At 34.6% G+C, this 18,706-nt stretch overlaps 1 protein-coding gene across 9 annotated transcripts in view; it reads left to right on the top strand.

The window, feature by feature from the left end:
• The window catches only part of NOL4 (nucleolar protein 4), a 401,358-nt gene that overhangs the window by 132,730 nt on the left and 249,922 nt on the right, over positions 1 to 18,706 (top strand). For all 9 annotated transcript variants that reach the window (XM_032602667.1, XM_032602660.1, XM_032602664.1 and 6 more), the window contains 3 exons: positions 408 to 519; positions 1,544 to 1,656; positions 7,949 to 8,081. In XM_032602667.1, the coding sequence (XP_032458558.1) occupies positions 459 to 519; positions 1,544 to 1,656; positions 7,949 to 8,081 (307 nt within the window). In that variant the 5' untranslated portion in view covers positions 408 to 458. The remainder of the gene's footprint in view (positions 1 to 407; positions 520 to 1,543; positions 1,657 to 7,948; positions 8,082 to 18,706) is intronic.

An 18,706-nucleotide genomic window follows, 5' to 3' on the forward strand; every position in this document is an offset into this window, starting at 1 on the left:
GCTAAATTTTTTAAAATATGTGTAAAATTGGGTAAAATTTTAATGGTGCTAGCAATAAGTTTAATTGCCAAAACAATCGTGGGCAAATTTTAATAAGGAAAATTCACTAGAGTATCTTTACACTGGGATTATTTTTCCTAAAAGAAATGCAGAAATATAAACAGATCTCCATCCAGATGTGGTTGATTTTTTTTCCTCCACATTGCATTATTAGCGATTATTAAGAGACATGCAATCAAGTTGGATAGATATTTCTTGAAATGATGCATGGTATGCGGTGCATGCTTTCATTGTGCTTCCTGCCATTATGGAATAATGCGTCTTATTTGGAAATACAATGATCATTTCTGTTGAATCATGCCCAGTCAGCTTATATAATAACACCTCTATTTTGTGAATCATTTCAGATTTCAGAGAGCTATGCCTTCCTACCAAGAGAAGCGGTGACACGGTTTCTAATGAGCTGCTCAGAGTGCCAGAAAAGAATGCATTTAAACCCAGATGGAACAGATCATAAAGGTAGCCGCAGTGTCAAATAGTGAGATTTCAAGTAATTTTATTCATAATGGTAATTTATATCCCACATTTTTATAAGAATGTGGTAGACAGAAACAGTTTAACAAGTCAGATCGTCTCATGTATTCAAGCAGGAGACAGTGAATGTTGAAGATTCACTACAAAGCAACTCAGTGTCCTTTCTCAGAAGAAAAGCAGTTTTGACTGTAGCAAATAACTTTTTTCCTATAATAATGTTTAATTTTCATTTATTGTGTGTATTTCATGGTATTTTAGATATTTTTAGCAAGGAAATTGATGTTCCATCTGTGTTCTTTTAAATCTACCAATTTCTTATTTCTAAAAGTAATGAATAGTATGGAGTTTCTTCACTGAAAACTTTTACAGAAAAGTTATAATTTGGCTTTGGCTTTCATTAAAAATTATTTGGATTATTTTCCTAATGTATGAGTTTCTCTCAGAGATTAATCTCAAAGATACATTTAGGCTAGCCTATTCCCTTGTGTTGGAGAATGGGTGGAACAGCAAAAAATAAAAAGTAAATTTCCTCTTGTGGTCAAGTAGTCCGTGTAGAAAGCAAGTCTGGGGACTTCCCTGACAGTCCAGTGCTTACGACTCACTGCAGGGGGCACGGGTTTGATCCCTGGTCAGGGAACTAAGATCCCTCATGCCACACGGCACGACCAAAGAAAAAAAAAGTAAGTGTGCAGCAAAGGAGAAGCATACAAAAATACCAATAATTTTGTTTAATCACTCTATTAGTGTCACTCATTGTTATCCAGGATATAAAAAATCTCCCCTTGTAGTTAGAAATACCAGATTTATCCATAGCGCTAATTTGTCCCCAAACACCTTGGTTGACTCTTACCAGTTATTTATTTTTTCTACGATCCATCTCTAATGCTACCAATCTCCTAAACACTTGGTATCTAGAATCTTATTTCAATTTGAACAAATTGGATCATTCTGAAATTACAGGTAGAATGCAGTATCACTTTCATTACCCATTAAAAATGTTTTATTACAGATAACGGAAAACCTCCCACTTTGGTGACCAGCATGATTGACTACAACATGCCAATTACCATGGCCTACATGAAGCACATGAAACTGCAGCTGCTAAACTCACAGCAAGACGAGGTAAAATGGAAACATCTACACTTATATCACGAGTCAGAATGAGGTTTGATAACCATGACTGTTGTGTTAAACATGACGGCATTTTGAAGGTGGTAATTTATTTATTTTTAACGAAAAGAGTGTCACTAGGACTGCACAGAAATATGCAGAAATTTCTAGTGCTCAACAGAGATACCATATCTTACCACTTCTGCCTTAGTGCTGTGTGGGAATTTGCTCATTCCCCAGAAAGAGTCATTTTCCTTAGTAGCCCACCATCGAGCTAAACCTAGGTAAAGTGCTAGAAAGTTCAGGGGAAAGTATTCCAAATAAGTCTGTATCTAGGGAAGTTATAGTACTAAGGCTATTTTACCTGGAAATCAGAAAGTTCAATTTCATAGGTATTTCAAATATAACCATTTCCCCACCATCCAAATCTTGTGTATATTTTAAAGTTGTTTTTCAGTTAATCATTATCCTAAGTATTTGTTTGTCTACTTCTCTGCATTTTCTACGATTTGTGGTGATTCTTCTTAACTAGAGATTTTTTTGATGTTTCAAATTATTTAATTTGTATAGTAAGAGTCTGGCAATGTGCTTGTTGGCGTATACTAGATACTAAATGCATATTTGTTAAATATTCTTCTCTAAAATATTAATTAACTCACCAGTTTGGTTGAAGTATCTCAAAGGCAGGGACTAAGTTATATATATATACCCTGTGTATATTCCCCAAAACACTTATAACAATATGGGCTTAGTAAATCCTTGTTAACTAGTTAGTAGCCATTAATTAATATACACGTTCAGAGTAACTATATTAGGGATAGTTTCTCAGGCTAATACATTCTCTCCTTTCTGAAATTTCTATAGAACAGGAAATGCGGTTAAGTATTTATTTTTAAATACAGCATTATTTGGTGAGATATATTTAAATTCTTTTTTTTTACATCTTTATTGGAGTATAATTGCTTTACAATGGTGTGTTAGTTTCTGCTTTATAACACAGTGAATCAGTTATACATATACATATGTTCCCATATCTCTTCCCTCTGGCGTCTCCCTCCCTCCCACCCTCCCTGTCTCTCACCGCTCCAGGCGATCACAAAGCACCGAGCTGCTCTCCCTGTGCTATGCGGCTGCTTCCCACTAGCTATCTACCTTATGTTTGGTAGTGTATATATGTCCATGCCTCTCTCTCACTTTGTCACAGCTTATCCTTCCCCCTCCCCATATCCTCAAGTCCATTCTCTAGTAGGTCTGTCTTTATTCCTGTCTTACCCCTAGGTTCTTCATGACATTTTTTTCCCTTAAATTCCATATATATGTTAGCTTATGGTATTTGTCTTTCTCTTTCTGACTTACTTCACTCTGTATGACAGACTCTAGGTCTATCCACCTCATTACAAATAGCTCAATTTCGTTTCTTTTTATGGCTGAGTAATAATGCGTTGTATATATGTGCCACATCTTCTTTATCCATTCATCCAATGATGGACACTTACGTTGTTTCCATCTCCGGGCTATTGTAAATAGAGCTGCAATGAACATTTTGGTACATGACTCTTTTTGAATTATGGTCTTCTCAGGGTATGTGCCCAGTAGTGGGATTGCTGGGTCATATCGTAGTTCTATTTTTAGTTTTTTAAGGAACCTCCATCCTGTTCTCCATAGTGGCTGTATCAATTTACATTCCCACCAACAGTGCAAGAGGGTTCCCTTTTCTCCACACCCTCTCCAGCATTTATTGTTTCTAGATTTTTTGATGATGGCCATTCTGACTGGTGTGAGATGATATCTCATTGTAGTTTTGATTTGCATTTCTCTAATGATTAATGATGTTGAGCATTCTTTCATGTGTTTGTTGGCAGTCTGTATATCTTCTTTGGAGAAATGTCTATTTAGGTCTTCTGCCCATTTTTGGATTGGGTGGTTTGTTTTTTTGTTATTGAGCTGCATGAGCTGCTTATAAATTTTGGAGATTAATCCTTTGTCAGTTGCTTCATTTGCAAATATTTTCTCCCATTCTGAGGGTTGTCTTTTGGTCTTGTTTATGGTTTCCTTTGCTGTGCAAAAGCTTTGAAGTTTCATTAGGTGCCATTTGTTTATTTTTGTTTTTATTTCCATTTCTCTAGGAGGTGGGTCAAAAAGGATCTTGCTGTGATTTGTGTCATAGAGTGTTCTGCCTATGTTTTCCTCTAAGAGTTTGATAGTTTCTGGCCTTACATTTAGGTCTTTAATCCATTTTGAGCTTATTTTTGTGTATGGTGTTAGGGAGTGATCTAATCTCCTACTTCTACACGTACCTGTCCAGTTTTCCCAGCACCACTTATTGAAGAGGCTGTCCTTTCTCCACTGTACATTCCTGCCTCCTTTATCAAAGATTAAATTCTTTTACAATTACTTTGTTAACTTTGTTCATAAAACACAAATCAATTTTTTTTTTTTTTTTTTTTTTGTGGTATGCGGGCATCTCACCGCTGAGTCCTCTCCCGCTGCAGAGCACAGGCTCTGGACGCGCAGGCTCAGCGGCCATGGCTCACGGGCCCAGCTGCTCTGTGGCATATGGGATCTTCCTGGACCAGGGCGCGAACCCGTGTCCCCTGCGTTGGCAGGCGGACTCTCAACCACTGCGCCACCAGAGAAGCCCGGAAATCAAATTTTTGATTTTCTCTTTATGTGAGCAGGTTTAATCTCAAAACTATGTTTATAAAATTGTTTTATCTCAAGATTTTATGAAAAGTACACTCTGTAAGAATATCTGTATTAGTGCAGTGGCAGTATCAGATCCCATATTATTAGATAGCTGTGTATAAATGATTGAATAACTAGTAATAAAATCATTCAAAGACAGGAAAGACAATTAAGAAAATGTTACTGTTTATCCATCCCTGAGAATAAAAATATTATTCCTATGAGTCATCACAGAATTGAAAATCTTTTTTAAAAACTCGTAAACTAGTTAGAGCTGTGAAATATTTGTAGGAAACTCATTTAGATATTGATCTGTTTATTTCTAGGCCAAAATGTAAGATTAACTTTGTGCCAGCAGTAGGGTCCACATATGCTAAATCCTTCTGGCTTCTAAAAAGTCCTAAGTGTTTCACGTAAGAGAGACAGATCCTTTTAAATTATAACTGGGTTAGGAAAATAACTCTTATCTTTACATTTCAAAAATGCTAACTTGGGTGTACACTGTCTTAAAACTATTCATATAAATGATGAGTTAGATTATTTATGAAATATTTGAAATTGTGATTATTGAAAGAAAGGAAGGTGGTTAAGTAACATAAGTCATGTTAAAATGGAAATCAAGTAAGATATTCCTTTGTGATGAGTTAAATTTTAATAAATGTTTATTCAATTACTTCAATCAATATTTATTGAGTATCTTCTCTGTAACTGTCACTCTTACAGGTAATGGAGATAAACAGTGAATAAATTGACAAAATTCTTGCCTTTATTAAGCTTATCTTCTAGTGGTGGTGGGAGAACAGACAATAAAGGAAGTGAATAATGAAAGTGTTTATATAGGTCAATACTAAATGCTATTCAGAGAGATAAAGAAGGCCAGGAATGGGAATCCCTTTAAAATTACAAAATACTGTATCCAAAGTAAGGTCAATTGGCCTTCTTACAAACTGTTGATGAGAGTTTAAACCGTAACAAACTTTCTGGGGGAGAGTTTGGCAATAATTATTTTAAAACTTTAAAAAGTTATTTATATGCTTTGACTAAAAATTTATACTAAGGAATTTGTTGCACAGAACAATTTAAGTGTTAGGATGTTTATTGCATTGCTAATAGTGATGGTTGGAAATATCCAGCAGTGAGGAATGTTGAATCTGCACTGTCCAGCATGGTAGCCACTAGACATACAGGGATATTGAAATTTAATAAAAATTAATTCAGATTAACTAAAATTAAATTGTCAGTTCTTTAGTCACACTAGCTACATTGATTAGCCGTAGTGTACAGTTTGTTTTAACCATTCTATAGAACAGAGACTGCAGCCTCAATCTTTGTGTCTAGATCTTCTTAAACATACACACACATAGCCTCACACACATAGCTTTTACACATAGACACACACATATATATATACATATATCTCATATATCTCAGATGGTTGTGTGTGTACGTACACACACATACACATACCATGGAAACAGTATTTTACTAGATTACATCTAGTTAGCTCTTTGTAGGGTATATAATAAATGCTTTTATAAAGACTATGTTCATATAGTATCCACAGCTACTTTATAAACACATATTGATCATCTTTACCATTACATTTATTTTTGTATGTGTTCATATAATAAATATGAATCTTATATACTGTAGAATTTGTTACATATTCTATATAACAGTACCAAACAGTTTTGTGCTTATTATGGATCTGACGTTGTTTTAACTACTTTAGATATATTATAGCCCCTCAATCATTATATAGCCCTATGAGATTGATACTATTATTTCTCCCATTTTATAGGTGAGGAAACTGAGGCACAGAAATGTTAGGTAATTTGCTTAAGGAGACGCATCTAATAGGTGGCAGAGTATAAATCTGAATCCAGGCAGTCTGGTTCCAGAGAATGTGCTCTAAAGCACTGTGATATTACAGACACTATATAGAGTGTATATAATGGATATCTATATCATCTAGCTATGTGTGTGTATATATGTACATATATGTATATGGTACACATTGATAACATGGATGTGTACACTGAATTCTGTTATTTTTCTTCTCTTTTGAACATATATATTTAATATTTCAGATGCTTTGGATTTTCTTAGAATTTAGAATTGGAGATAACATAATGTACCGAGAGGGCACATGGCTGGGAGAAGTCTGTGTGGCTGATTGCCCAGAGGACTCCCAGGGTGGCATTTCCTCGCTGAATTAATGAAGAGCTAGTGCTACTCAGTAGACCCAGACACAATCAGACCCAGACACAAATCAGACAGTTTGGGTGGGAAGAACACCCAAATCACCTGGGCCTGACCTAGGGATCAGAATGCCCGTTGTAAGTCTGCTAGAATGCTCCTGTACCTTAACCATAGCAACTTCTTTGCTGATGCCAAGATGTCATTTATGAAGCCAGGGGAACTCTTCCTATTCAAAGAAGCTCTTTTCTTAAGTTTGGGAGACTTAAGAAAAGTCTCTTTGCTGATGCCAAGATGTCATTTATGAAGCCAGGGGAACTCTTCCTATTCAAAGAAGCTCTTTTCTTAAGTTTGGGAGACATCATAATGAATCCCAGTTCTGGTATATAATAGTATAATAAATTACTTAACAGCTCTGTGCCTCAATTTCTCAATCTGTAAAATTGGGTAAATGCTGGCACCTAACTCACAGGCTGTGATGAAGATGAAGTATGTCAGCAAATATAAATTTGCTACTGCTACTGGTAGTCATTACATTAATGTTAGACTTTCAGATCAAATGTTTACAAATTGAAGTTAAACCTGGTGGTTTCAATTAAACATTTATGATATTTTACACAGGTTTCTAAGGCCTTCCTGCCTACATAAGCACAGCATTTGTCCAAAAATCAGTTCTCCAAAGCAAAAAAGGAGTTTGCTTCACGGAAATGACTATAGCAACATAGCATAGATTTGGTTTAAGTTAATATTTGACAGATTTTGATGAATTGACCATTTGGCAAACTTGCCTTTTGGTAATTTAGCCATTTGCTGATCTGGCTTTTGGTAAATGGATCTTGCACACTTTTACCTTGAACTTTTTGTGGTTGCAATGCCATTTATATTCCCTTGTAAAGAAAGAAAGGTTGTGCTAAGATTAACTTGTTTTCCAGCAAATGTGGACTTTGAATCTAGTCATGTAAGTTTGTCTGTTTTTAGATTCCATTTTCTTTACCAACGAAAAATTTTTAGTTAAGATTTTTTATTGCAGTGTCAGATTTTCGCTTATAATATTTTATTGTCATTTATTTAAAAAATTAAAACGTATTTCTTTTTATGCTATGTTTTGTGATTGACTCTTTTAGGAAGTTTTTTACTAATAAAAAAAATCCATTCTTTCACTATTCAGATAATTCCTCAACTACGTCCTTCCTAAATACATTATTTTATGTTTTACATCTTTTACATAGAACATTGAATCTTCACACATTTTCAAATTTCTTATTTGTTATTTCAAGAATCTATTCATGTGTGACATTTTACTGAGTTCTGTAAAAGCTTACTAACTGGCTAAACTTTAATTGACCCTATAGATTAAATGGTCATTATCTGAATATATTATATTTTATGATACTTGATGATATTTTAAAACAATTTTCAGGATGAAAGTTCAATAGAAAGTGACGAATTTGATATGAGTGATTCAACACGGATGTCAGCTGTGAACTCTGACCTTAGCTCCAATCTTGAGGAAAGGATGCAAAGTCCCCAGGCTCTTCACGGCCAGCAGGATGGTAAGGCTTTCAAATTGAGCAAACAAACAAATAAACAAAACAAAACATTAACAAAAACCTGAATCAGAATTTGTTAAAACAACTTCTTCTTATTCTTGTGTTAATTTTTTATCTGTTTCCATGGAGACTTTTCTTCTGTGCACTCAGGTTATATTATCCGCTTCATTATCTTTAGATTCAAGTATCAATACTTGGTTTAAAACTGCAAATACTGTTTATAAAATCCAGGCTTGCCCATGTTTTGCTGTCTGAACTTAAAATGAGTTCTATCAATGTAGTTTGGGTTTCTGTGATGTCTTCTGGCTTTGGTTTCTTGCGCCATTATTCTCCTGACTGAATTAAGAGTTTAAAAATGGTCAAAAGATTAATTTGGATGTTTTAATTTTACTAAAAGGCAAAGTTTTTGCCAAAAACAATTGCTATAAAAGGACAGTTTTACCATAGGGATTTTGCTGGGTAAGAAGATTTTTGCTGCGATTTTGAGCTATTTTATTCAGCTGTAAAGGAAGGACAGATGGTGATCTTTTATTCCTGGGTCCATTGAAGATTCCTGAGTCATCCCACTCTTCTTGATAGAACAGTTAAAGTAGAGAAAACTGGACGTGTAGAGAAAGTAGACTTAGCAGTTTAACGCTTTAGGTCTAATATATCGAGAGATCTTTTAAAACTATCCTTGTAGATTTTTGTCTTTATAAATATAAAATTATGTATGTAAATATAAAATTATGTATGCAAGTAAATGTACCTTACTTGGGTAATTGTGGATGAAAATTCAGGGTTACAAATAGAAGGAAATTGTCCAGTTTTATTCAAAATTAGTTTATTATTCCTGTAATTAGCAAGTTTAAATGAGCTTTCTGGCTGTGTATTTTTGTGCCTACATCTGTTGAGAACAAAAAGAGATCTTTCCTTGCTTTCTCTGACACTTGCTGTTAAAAACTGGTTACAAAAGATTGCTGCATTTCTAGCTGCTGTTTGTGTTCTTATGTTGTCATATTAGAAATCCCTAATTTTAAGCATACAAAAAGTCTTTAAAAAGGCAAGGGGGCTTTTGTTCCCACTTCAGATGCGTCTAAAAGATGTTGGTGTCCTTGTTGGCATGAGTTACGAGGAAGAAGCAGTACATTGATCATCAGCGATTTTAAAATCACATATTATTCACTACATAATAAAATAGCTATTGCAATAGAAATGACATTTGGGAAATTTTAAAGAATGTAGTTCTTCTGGTGTGGGTATAAATTACTTTTTTTCTTCTAAAATATTAGTAGATCTTCAGATTTTAAGTTTTAATGGAAAATGTGTAGCACCAGGATGATGGAATAACTCCCTCCCTCTCTCTCTCTATATGTGTGTGTATATATATATATATATATATATATATATAAAACACTGTAACTATGTAACTATATAAAAATAATAACTATGTAACTGTATATAACTAATAACAATATATATATATCACATTCTATTAATATTTATCCATGTATTTTGCCTGTTTATACCATCATCTTTTTTATTCCTTAATTTTGAGGACCATAAATAATAAGAGGATATCTCTTATGACAGAAATTCTTTGTTTTCTTGATTGATTTGTCTATGGTGGATCTTTGGCTAGGGGACAGCTGATGTGATATAAATCTATATCAATGAAATGCAGTGGAATAATGTCAAATATTGCTTCCTCTTAGGAGAAAGCACTTTCTCATCATACATTGATGTATGCCTCAAGGTTAAGGACTTACCTAGTTGTTCCTTCTCCAGCCTAAGCCTAAGCCTTCCCTTACATGTTCAATGACTTCTCTTCACACTTCTCCTTGAGAAGGAAAGTCTAGGAAACACTGCTCAATCAACTTTCTGAGATTGTGGAAATATTCTGTATTTGCACTGTCCAGTACCGATAGTCACTATGGCTATTGAGTACTTCACATCTGACTAGTACATGGAGAGACTAATTTTGATTTTATTTGACTTAATTTTAATTAATGTTGATTTCTATTTCAATAGCCACGTGTGGCGGGTGGCTACTTTATTGGACAGTGTAGTCTAGAACATTATTTTATTTTGACTTGGCAGTTAAATTCCTTTCTCTGCAGCCTTGGATTAGATGTGTCTGAAGTCTTTGGAGAAATTGTAAGAGAAATTCATATTTTAACAGCTGAAACTCCAGTTTAATATTTGTAAAATATGAACAATATAAACTTTTGAAGGTTGAATTTAAATGTTCTATTTTCATTAACACTAAGTGATTACTGTTAAGATATTATTGTAAAGAAATTGAAATAGCATATTGTGATCTTTTAGGACTCCTTCCCACTATTTATAACACAAGTAAGTATAACAATGTGTTATTGGACGCGTATTTCTATAAAAAAGAAAAAAACTTTTTCAGTGTTCATCTCACTATGGTTATAAAAGATCTGAAATCTATTCAATACCAAGGGAAAGAAAGAATATAAAATATAGATCATTTCAGAAATATAATTATCTTATGCATATTGGGGAAAGGGAGGAAAAGAATGGAAATATCTTGCCACCAGGCTAGATAATTAGGTAAAGGTGAAGAAGACACAAACCAGAATGAGGAATTTGGTAAACAGAAAAATGTGTCAATTGATGTATAGTATTCAACTTCTTTTGCTTATTTTAACTTTATAATGCTCCCCTAACTCAATGAAAATATGAAGATAGAAAATGCACAGAAACTTTGAATCTTTGCATAGGAAGCATTTTACCCTCATTTTAAAAAATTGAAATCTAATTTACATATAACATCATATTATTTTCAGATACACAACATAACAATTTGAAATTATCACCACAATAATTCTAGTTAACATCCATCACCACATATAGTTACAATTGTTTTTTCTTGTAATGAGAACTTTTAAGATCTACTCTCTAACTTTCCAATATGCAATACTGTCTTATTAACTCTATGCTGTACAATATAGCCCTAGGACTTATTTATTTTATAACTGGAAGTTTTTACCTTTTGACCACCTCACCCATTTTTTGAGTAAAATATATTTAAAACTTTTTTGCAGTCTTAAAATAATGCCTTTAGTTTAAAATCATTTAAAGATTGTATAATCATTTGAGTTGCTCATGAAAGCGTGAGTTCCTTTAAGCTGCGGTGGAATATAAGGGACTTACTGTGAAGGAGGCTGTGTTCTATAGTGGCCGGGGTCGATGGAATTCCAAAAAGCGCTCCTGGTTCAAAAAGCTTAAAGTTGCTCTGTACTCGAATGTTCATCAGTTTGTAAGTGTTCTTGTTCTGCCATCCATTTCGATGGATTATAAGTAGGAATACTGTCACTTAAGACTTCTGTCTTCCAATCTCAGATCCTAGAAATTTGTGGAAACATGGATTAGCTCAAAATAGTATTCTTTTTTCTTAATCAATTATTTATTCTGAATTTGTACAGTCTAAAAACAGCTGATTTATTTTTTGTTGTTGTCTTAGGTTGTTTATTAAAAGATGTCTGGCAAAAGTGTCAGATTTAGAAACAAAGATACAGTGCAAAATAAATATTTAACTTCTTCTGATAGAGAAATACTTTTCTAAGAACCATTTTAATTGCTTTTCTGAGTTAATAACATACTGTATACTATTGATATTTTTCATAAGGGAATATATGTGCTTTTTAAAATATCTATATATTTTAAATTTATTTTATTTATTTTTGGCTGTGTTGGGTCTTCGTTGCTGTGTGCGGGCTTTCTCTAGTTGCAGCGAGCAAGGGCTACTCTTCGTTGCGGTGCATGGGCTTCTCATTGCGGTGGCTTCTCTTGTTGCGGAACACGGGCTCTAGGTGCATGGGCTTCAGTAGTTGTGGCACATGGGCTCAGTAGTTGTGGCTTGCGGACTCTAAAGTGCAGGCTCAGTAGTTGTGGCCCACAAGTTTAGCTGCTCCGCGGCATGTGGGATCTTCCTGGACCAGGGCTCGAATCCGTGTCCCCTGCATTGGCAGGTGGATTCTTAACCACTGCGCCACCAGGGAAGCCCCTATGTGTGCTTTCTGAAACTCAAAAAATATTATAAGTTATTACCAGCAAACGATTTCTGTATTTTTAAGTCACAACAAATTGTATTTTCCCTTTTGCCAATTTTTTTAAGATTATAGGAATACAAAAGGAAGTCGAAACCTTCAACTCTTTGCACATCAGCTTAATCAGCTTTAAAAGTAAGGGACTGCAATAGAAAAAAAAAGTATACATTTCTCTTTGGCCCTCATTTTGTTTTGTTTTGGTTGTGACATTACAGGATATATATCCCTTAGGAGAATGTGTTGAATTTGCCTTGTCTCTCGACTCAATGAAGTTATGTAGATATATTTTTTAACATAATTTTGTTTTGCAATATTTGGTATTTCACTAATGTATCAAACAATGACTTGTTTATACATTGAAAATTAACAATGTTCCATGTGCCAAGCAAAGCGTTGTAATGTCTAGAAACAACAAAAAGGGAGAAAGACTTGAGAGTTAAGAATTCTCTTAAAGCATTCATCAACATTTACTTGAATTTCTACCCGTGATGGACTTGTAAATAATGTATTTAAGGCAACTTTTTCATTCAAAGATGTATTTGATAATTCTAATATCATTTAGAAATGCATAGCTCATTTGCCAGAATTTGAAAATCTCCCTCTTTCTGTATAATGTTTGTATTCTAGAAATGTTTTGATATGCTTCAATTGGTTAGGCCATTTTTGATAAACAGGAAAAAATGAATTGGAATATATTGGCTAATGTGCATACAAATATTAGAATACTGTGTGTGTATATATAATCATACATATATATATATGTCTTACAATAATGCTTAATTATAATAGACTTAGAAGAACTTTAGGTCTTACTTCACTGCTAAGAGCAGGTAAATTTTTTACATAAATATCAGTTTAGTGAAAATTAAGTAATAATTCATATAAGCTATTAATATATTATAGGTAATTAAATACAGCCATGCCTCATTTTATTGCTCTTCAGTTTATTGTGCTTTGCAGATTTTTTTTTTTTTTTTTACAAATTGAAGGTTTGTGGCAACCATGTGTCGAGCAAGTCTATCAGTGCCAATTTTCCAAGAGCATTTGCTCACTTTGTGTCTCTGTCACATTCGATAATTCTTGTAATACTTCAAACCTTTTTATTATTATTATATTTGTTATAGTGATATGCAGTCAGTGATCTTTGATGCAAAAGCTCAGTGATCAATGATATTACTATTGCAAAAAGATTGACTAACCATAGGCTCAGATGACAGTTGACATTTTTTAGCAATGAAGTATTTTTAAGTTAAGGTATGTACATTGTTTTTTGAGATGTAATGCTGTTGCATACTTAATTGACTGCAGTATCGTGTAAACATAACTTTTATATGCACTGGGAAACCAAAAAGTTTATATGACTTGCTTTATTACAGTATTCATTTTTACTGTGGTGGTCTAGAACCGAACCTACATTATCTCCGAGTAGTAGGTAAATATTTTGAATTCTAATGTCCAAACATGAACATGATGTATTAGGTTGAACCATATGAACTCGCCATGTTGACTGAACCTAATAGTTTAAGGTCTAGAATAACTTGAAACAAAATAGAACATGAAAATTATGAAAGCAAAATGTTTCTGAAATTGGAATATATTTCAAAATATATTGTTTCAGAGCAGTGATGCATACACATGTACAGCAAATAGTGTGTATCTTGACTAGTACACTTTTAAGATGACCATAGTCTTGTTTTGAGTGTAAACATGGAAGGGAGTAAATTTAAAAATAGCAATTTAGTTGGGAGGTAAATAACTGGGTAAAGTGATATTGTAGTGGCCATTGCACTTTTTTTTCTGTCCTTGTTTAGATTATATGCTGAGCTGACAGCATAGACTCCTACCTGGGGAACTTATTTTAAAAATACAGATCTAGGGGACCCACCTCAGATGGGATGACTAAGGTGTGGGGAAAAGGGTGGTGCCGATGTTCCAGACTATACTTTTGAAGATACTCCTCACATTTCTACCTGGCAGTTTTGGAATGTGAAGAGGACAACAGATTTGAGTCAGGTGGGTGTAGTTCAGATGCTCAAATGCTGTTTTTGGTCAGTGGTACCTTCTGAGTCACTTTCTGAGTGAGGATTGTGCAAGTTTCTATGGGTTTCAGTTAACATTGTTTTCTTCATTATGAAAGTTGCTGCATACTGCATTTTTTATTACTTTTGAAAACATCCTTCTACTAGTCTATTATGTTTTATAGTCTGTTTGCAGTCTGATCTATCTGAATATTGTACACCTTGGACTTAAGAAAACACACACACACAATACTTTTTTACTTCTCTGTGTACATGTTAATACCATTTTAGTAAAAATATGTTTGTGACTAAAACTGCATCTAATTTAGCTGAATAGAATAGTTTCTGGTAATTATTAAAGTATACAAACCAGCAATAAAACAACTACTATTCGCCATTTAATTTAGTTGGAAAATCTAATAAAACATGTTTTTAATAAAAATGATGTAAAACAGTATACATAATAGAAAATTAAATTTAGTAATTAATTTTTAATGATGGTGAGTTTTAAGTAGAAAAGCTATTAAAATTTGTTCAGGCTGAACACCAAATTCCCTACTGAGGTTGTGTGGTCTTGTGTAAGTCATTTTCTTTGTTCTACAACTTTATTTTCTTTTAACTGTTTCTAATTGTTTAGGAAATTTTGCGGAAAGCAAAAATGGTCAAAAGAATGTTGATTTATTTTCTTCTTACGTAAGTGTAATAAAGTTTTTGACTTCCAAATTTCAGTTTATTCTTGACCCAGCTACTGTTCTCAATTTTTAAGCTGAATACACTTACGGACTTAAAATACATGAAAATGTTACAGTGCTGCTGTTTTTTCTTAGAACAAGTTGTTCTAATGCCTGATTAAAAAGTAATTCTCATGGTAAATTTATTAAATTAATTATTCTGGGTTGAGGTAGTTAAGCTGATGAAGCTCTTAGAGAGCTTTCTCTTCATTGCAGTTGCTCTACAAGTAATTATATTATAATTTGCAGAAATATAAAGTATTATTATAAGCTAAATAAAGAAAATTGATAATTAATTATAAAGACTGTTACTATGAATTAGAGGAAATCTTGTTTGCTAGATTTTTTTGTAATATTATGTATGCCTGTGTTTGCGTGTGTGTGTGTGTGTGTGTGTGTGTGTGTGTGTCTTGGTGTTTGTATATTTAATCATTTGAAATTGCTTTTAAGTAGTAATTCTCTATTTACAAAAGCAGAAGAAGAAATAGCAACTTGACTTACATATAAAGCATAAGTATGGAAAAAAGATGCTGAATTAGGCATTTATTTAGTATACTTTTGTTGGGAATGTTATTTTCTTCTTGCATTTAGCATCATATTATTTGGAAGTTTACTTTTCTCTTAGGTTAAAGTTCTGCTTTTTGATTCTTGTATTACGTAAGTGATTTTTCATATAAGTGAGTGCTTGATAGAAATTTAGCTTATTGATTTCAGTCTGAAGTTTGCACACCCCAGAGACTAATCCAATCTTAGCTAGGTCCTGGATCTCTGGAAAATCAGGGGAAACTGGCTTGGTTCCAGGCTTGCCTTGGAGAGTCTAATCTGATCATTAAAGGATGTCAAATTAATTTGGAATTTTACTTCTGGGTTTTAGTTCTTTGTTTTCAAGCATTGCTCTTGTGGTTTGTCATTTTCTTCATGGTAGTGATTGTTGGTTCATGAATGTGTTGACCTAAAACAAATAGATTGCCAGACAAATAGATTGCCAGATATTTCTCCAGGAAAGATGGGTTTATTTCTGATTAGCAGAGAATTGCAATTTGGGGTCTGCAATCATGGTGAGACATACAAAGTAGCAATAAGTCCCCTAGTGGCAAGGGAGGGAGAATGTTTTTATAGAGGGAAAACAAAGTTGGGAGGGTTATAATAAACAAAGAGTCCATGGCTTTTCATTGGCTGAGTCCTTCCAAGGAAAGAACTGAGGTATTTCTTCCTCCATTTGGGTTCTGTTGTCATTGCAGGGCATGAGAGTTCCCCCTTCTGTTCTCCCAACTCTATTTAATTGAGGTTTCTATTTATTTTTTTCATATCCCCCTTTTGAACAAGTTCTTTCTCTGAACGCATCACTGATCAAGCATAAAGTTTTCTAGTTTTAGCGGCTTTTTGTCCCTCAGTTCCAAGAAGGACCTTTCCTAGGAGTAATGTTTCATGTCAGAAGGAAAGTGCACAGTTTAGAAAACTATTGAGGTCACATTTGAATAATGAGGAGTGGTAGTAGGGGGAACTCTCAGGCACATTTTATCTAAGGTCCATATGTTATCAAGATCGTAGACATCGGATATCATCTGAAGTGCTATGTCACCATCAAAGGTTTGGTCCAGATATCTTCCAACAGACCTGGTCCTGTTATCTTAGGAAAGTTATTCTATCAAATGTCACCTGCTTCAACTCCAGGAAATCTTTACTTTCATGTCACCAGGTGATGTATAGGTCCATTCAGGGTTCAGTGCTTTCTGTAGGTGTGTCATTTGAATCTAAGAATCTATTTCTGGGAATTTGGCGAGACAGGAGTTAGTTAGAAGTACCTGATAGGGACATCTCTCTCGAATTTGAGGAGGTCTTCAGGAGGTGTTTTTTTTCAAGTAGATGAAATCTCCAGGTTACAAGGTGCAATGCATAAGGTCTTCATCTCCTGATAGCGCACTGTGAAAAGGTTGCTCCAGAGGAGTTTCCTGTAGATCACCACGAGGAGTCAGGAGGTGATTCTTCAGTGCTAAGCAGTTGTGAGGGACTTCATCAGTGACAGAGGGGAGGCAAGTAGGAGGGTTAAGGTTGCTACAATGTAAAAGAGTTATGTGAAGAGCAGTCAATAAAAGGACTTCATGGGAGGTGAGGTGGCTGAATGGGAAATGACGAGTGTGATGAGAATTCAGGAGCGGTACAAAAATAGTACAAAAAATGCATGAAGTACAGAAATGGTGAAAAGAAGTCCCACAACAATTTTCTTAATGGTCTTAACCAAATGAACAGTGGTGGTAATGGCTCTAAGACAAGGGGAGTAGCCCTATGTGGCAGGGCCCAGTTGCTGATTGAAATACCCTATTGGGTGGATGGTGGTCTCTATGTTTTGGGTCAAGTGCTCCAAGGGCATTTCCTTCCTTTTCATGTACAAAACGAACAAAGGTCATCTGATAATAGGTTCATCAAACTCTCCTTTAACGGCTGTGCCATTCAGTTACTCCCATAGAATTGGGTCAGGGTTGTTGTTCTTTAGTAAAACATATGGAGGTTTGGCCATAAGAGAGAAATTTGGAATCCAATTTCAGCAATAACTAACTGGCCAGAGAAAGCCTTGCAGCTGGCACTGAGCTTTGGGTTTAGGGAAGTTTAGGACAGCTTGATGCCTGTCTGCATCTAGGTGTAGCCCTTGTTCTGATATCAGATGCTATATTGAACCTGGGTTTGGAAAAAATGCAATTGTTTTGGCAACTTATGTCCCTTTAAGGCTAAAAGCTTTAGCACATGGATGTAGTCTTCCTATGAGGAGGCTTGAGAATGAGGGCAAAGAAGCGAATCGTACACATTTTGCAACAAAATAGAACCTCTAGAGAACTTTATATCATCCAGATCAGCCTTCAGGATTTGCAAGAAATAAGAAGGACTCTCAGTAAAACCCTGAGGCATTACTGCCCAGGTGAATTGTTTTTCTTCCCAAGTGAAGGCAAAAAGGTATTGACCAGCTTCATCAATACTTGAATACTAAACAATGCACTGTATAACTCAATTACAGTAAAGAATTTACTTCTTGTAGGAATGAATAGGTATTAGTAACCTATGAGGATTAGGAACAACAGAGTGTAGAGGGTTAACAGTATCGTTTATTGCTTAGAGGTCCTAGATACACCTTCACCCTCAGCCCTTAGGTTTTCGCACCAGTAGAATAGTAGCACCAGGGGCTACTACAAGAGATAATGAGGCCTTAAGCCTTGTAATCTTCTATTATGGGTTTTATGCCTTGAAGGGCTGCTTTACTTATAGGGTATGGATTGATTCTGGGAAGAGGTTTTGAGGGATCTATTTGAATTTTGATGGGAGGTGTGCTGTGAATTTTGCCAGTATCATTTGGAGATTTTTCCCATAAGGAGTATGGTAGCTAATTCAATGGGAACAAAGAGTGTTTCCAGAATCAGCTCTAGTACCATCAGAAATGGAACAAATGAAATACGCCGAAGTGTTATTTAATTCACCTGGTTGGTTACTTGATGACTACTGTGAAATTCTAGAATGATTTACCCCTTTTGGGAGAAAAAAAATCCCAGCATGACACTTCCCTAAGAATTCCCAGCCTAATAAATGTATCGGAACTGAGGAACTAAAGGGGAAAAAAAGGATGTATATTTCTCAAAGGGCCTAAACAAAAGGGAGTAGGTTCAGAGACAGCTTCATTAGAGATCCCCACTAGAACTGTTCCAGTATTCTGAGACAGGGGCTGCTTTATAGCAGTGTGTTTGAGTACGAAGAACGTGGCTCCAGTGTCAGTTAGGATTGGAAGAAATTCATCTTGAATCTGGAAAAATCTTTCTCCAAGCCAATTAAGAGGGAGG

This window comes from Phocoena sinus, chromosome 14 (genome assembly GCF_008692025.1).
Source record: "Phocoena sinus isolate mPhoSin1 chromosome 14, mPhoSin1.pri, whole genome shotgun sequence".
NCBI lineage: Eukaryota > Metazoa > Chordata > Mammalia > Artiodactyla > Phocoenidae > Phocoena > Phocoena sinus.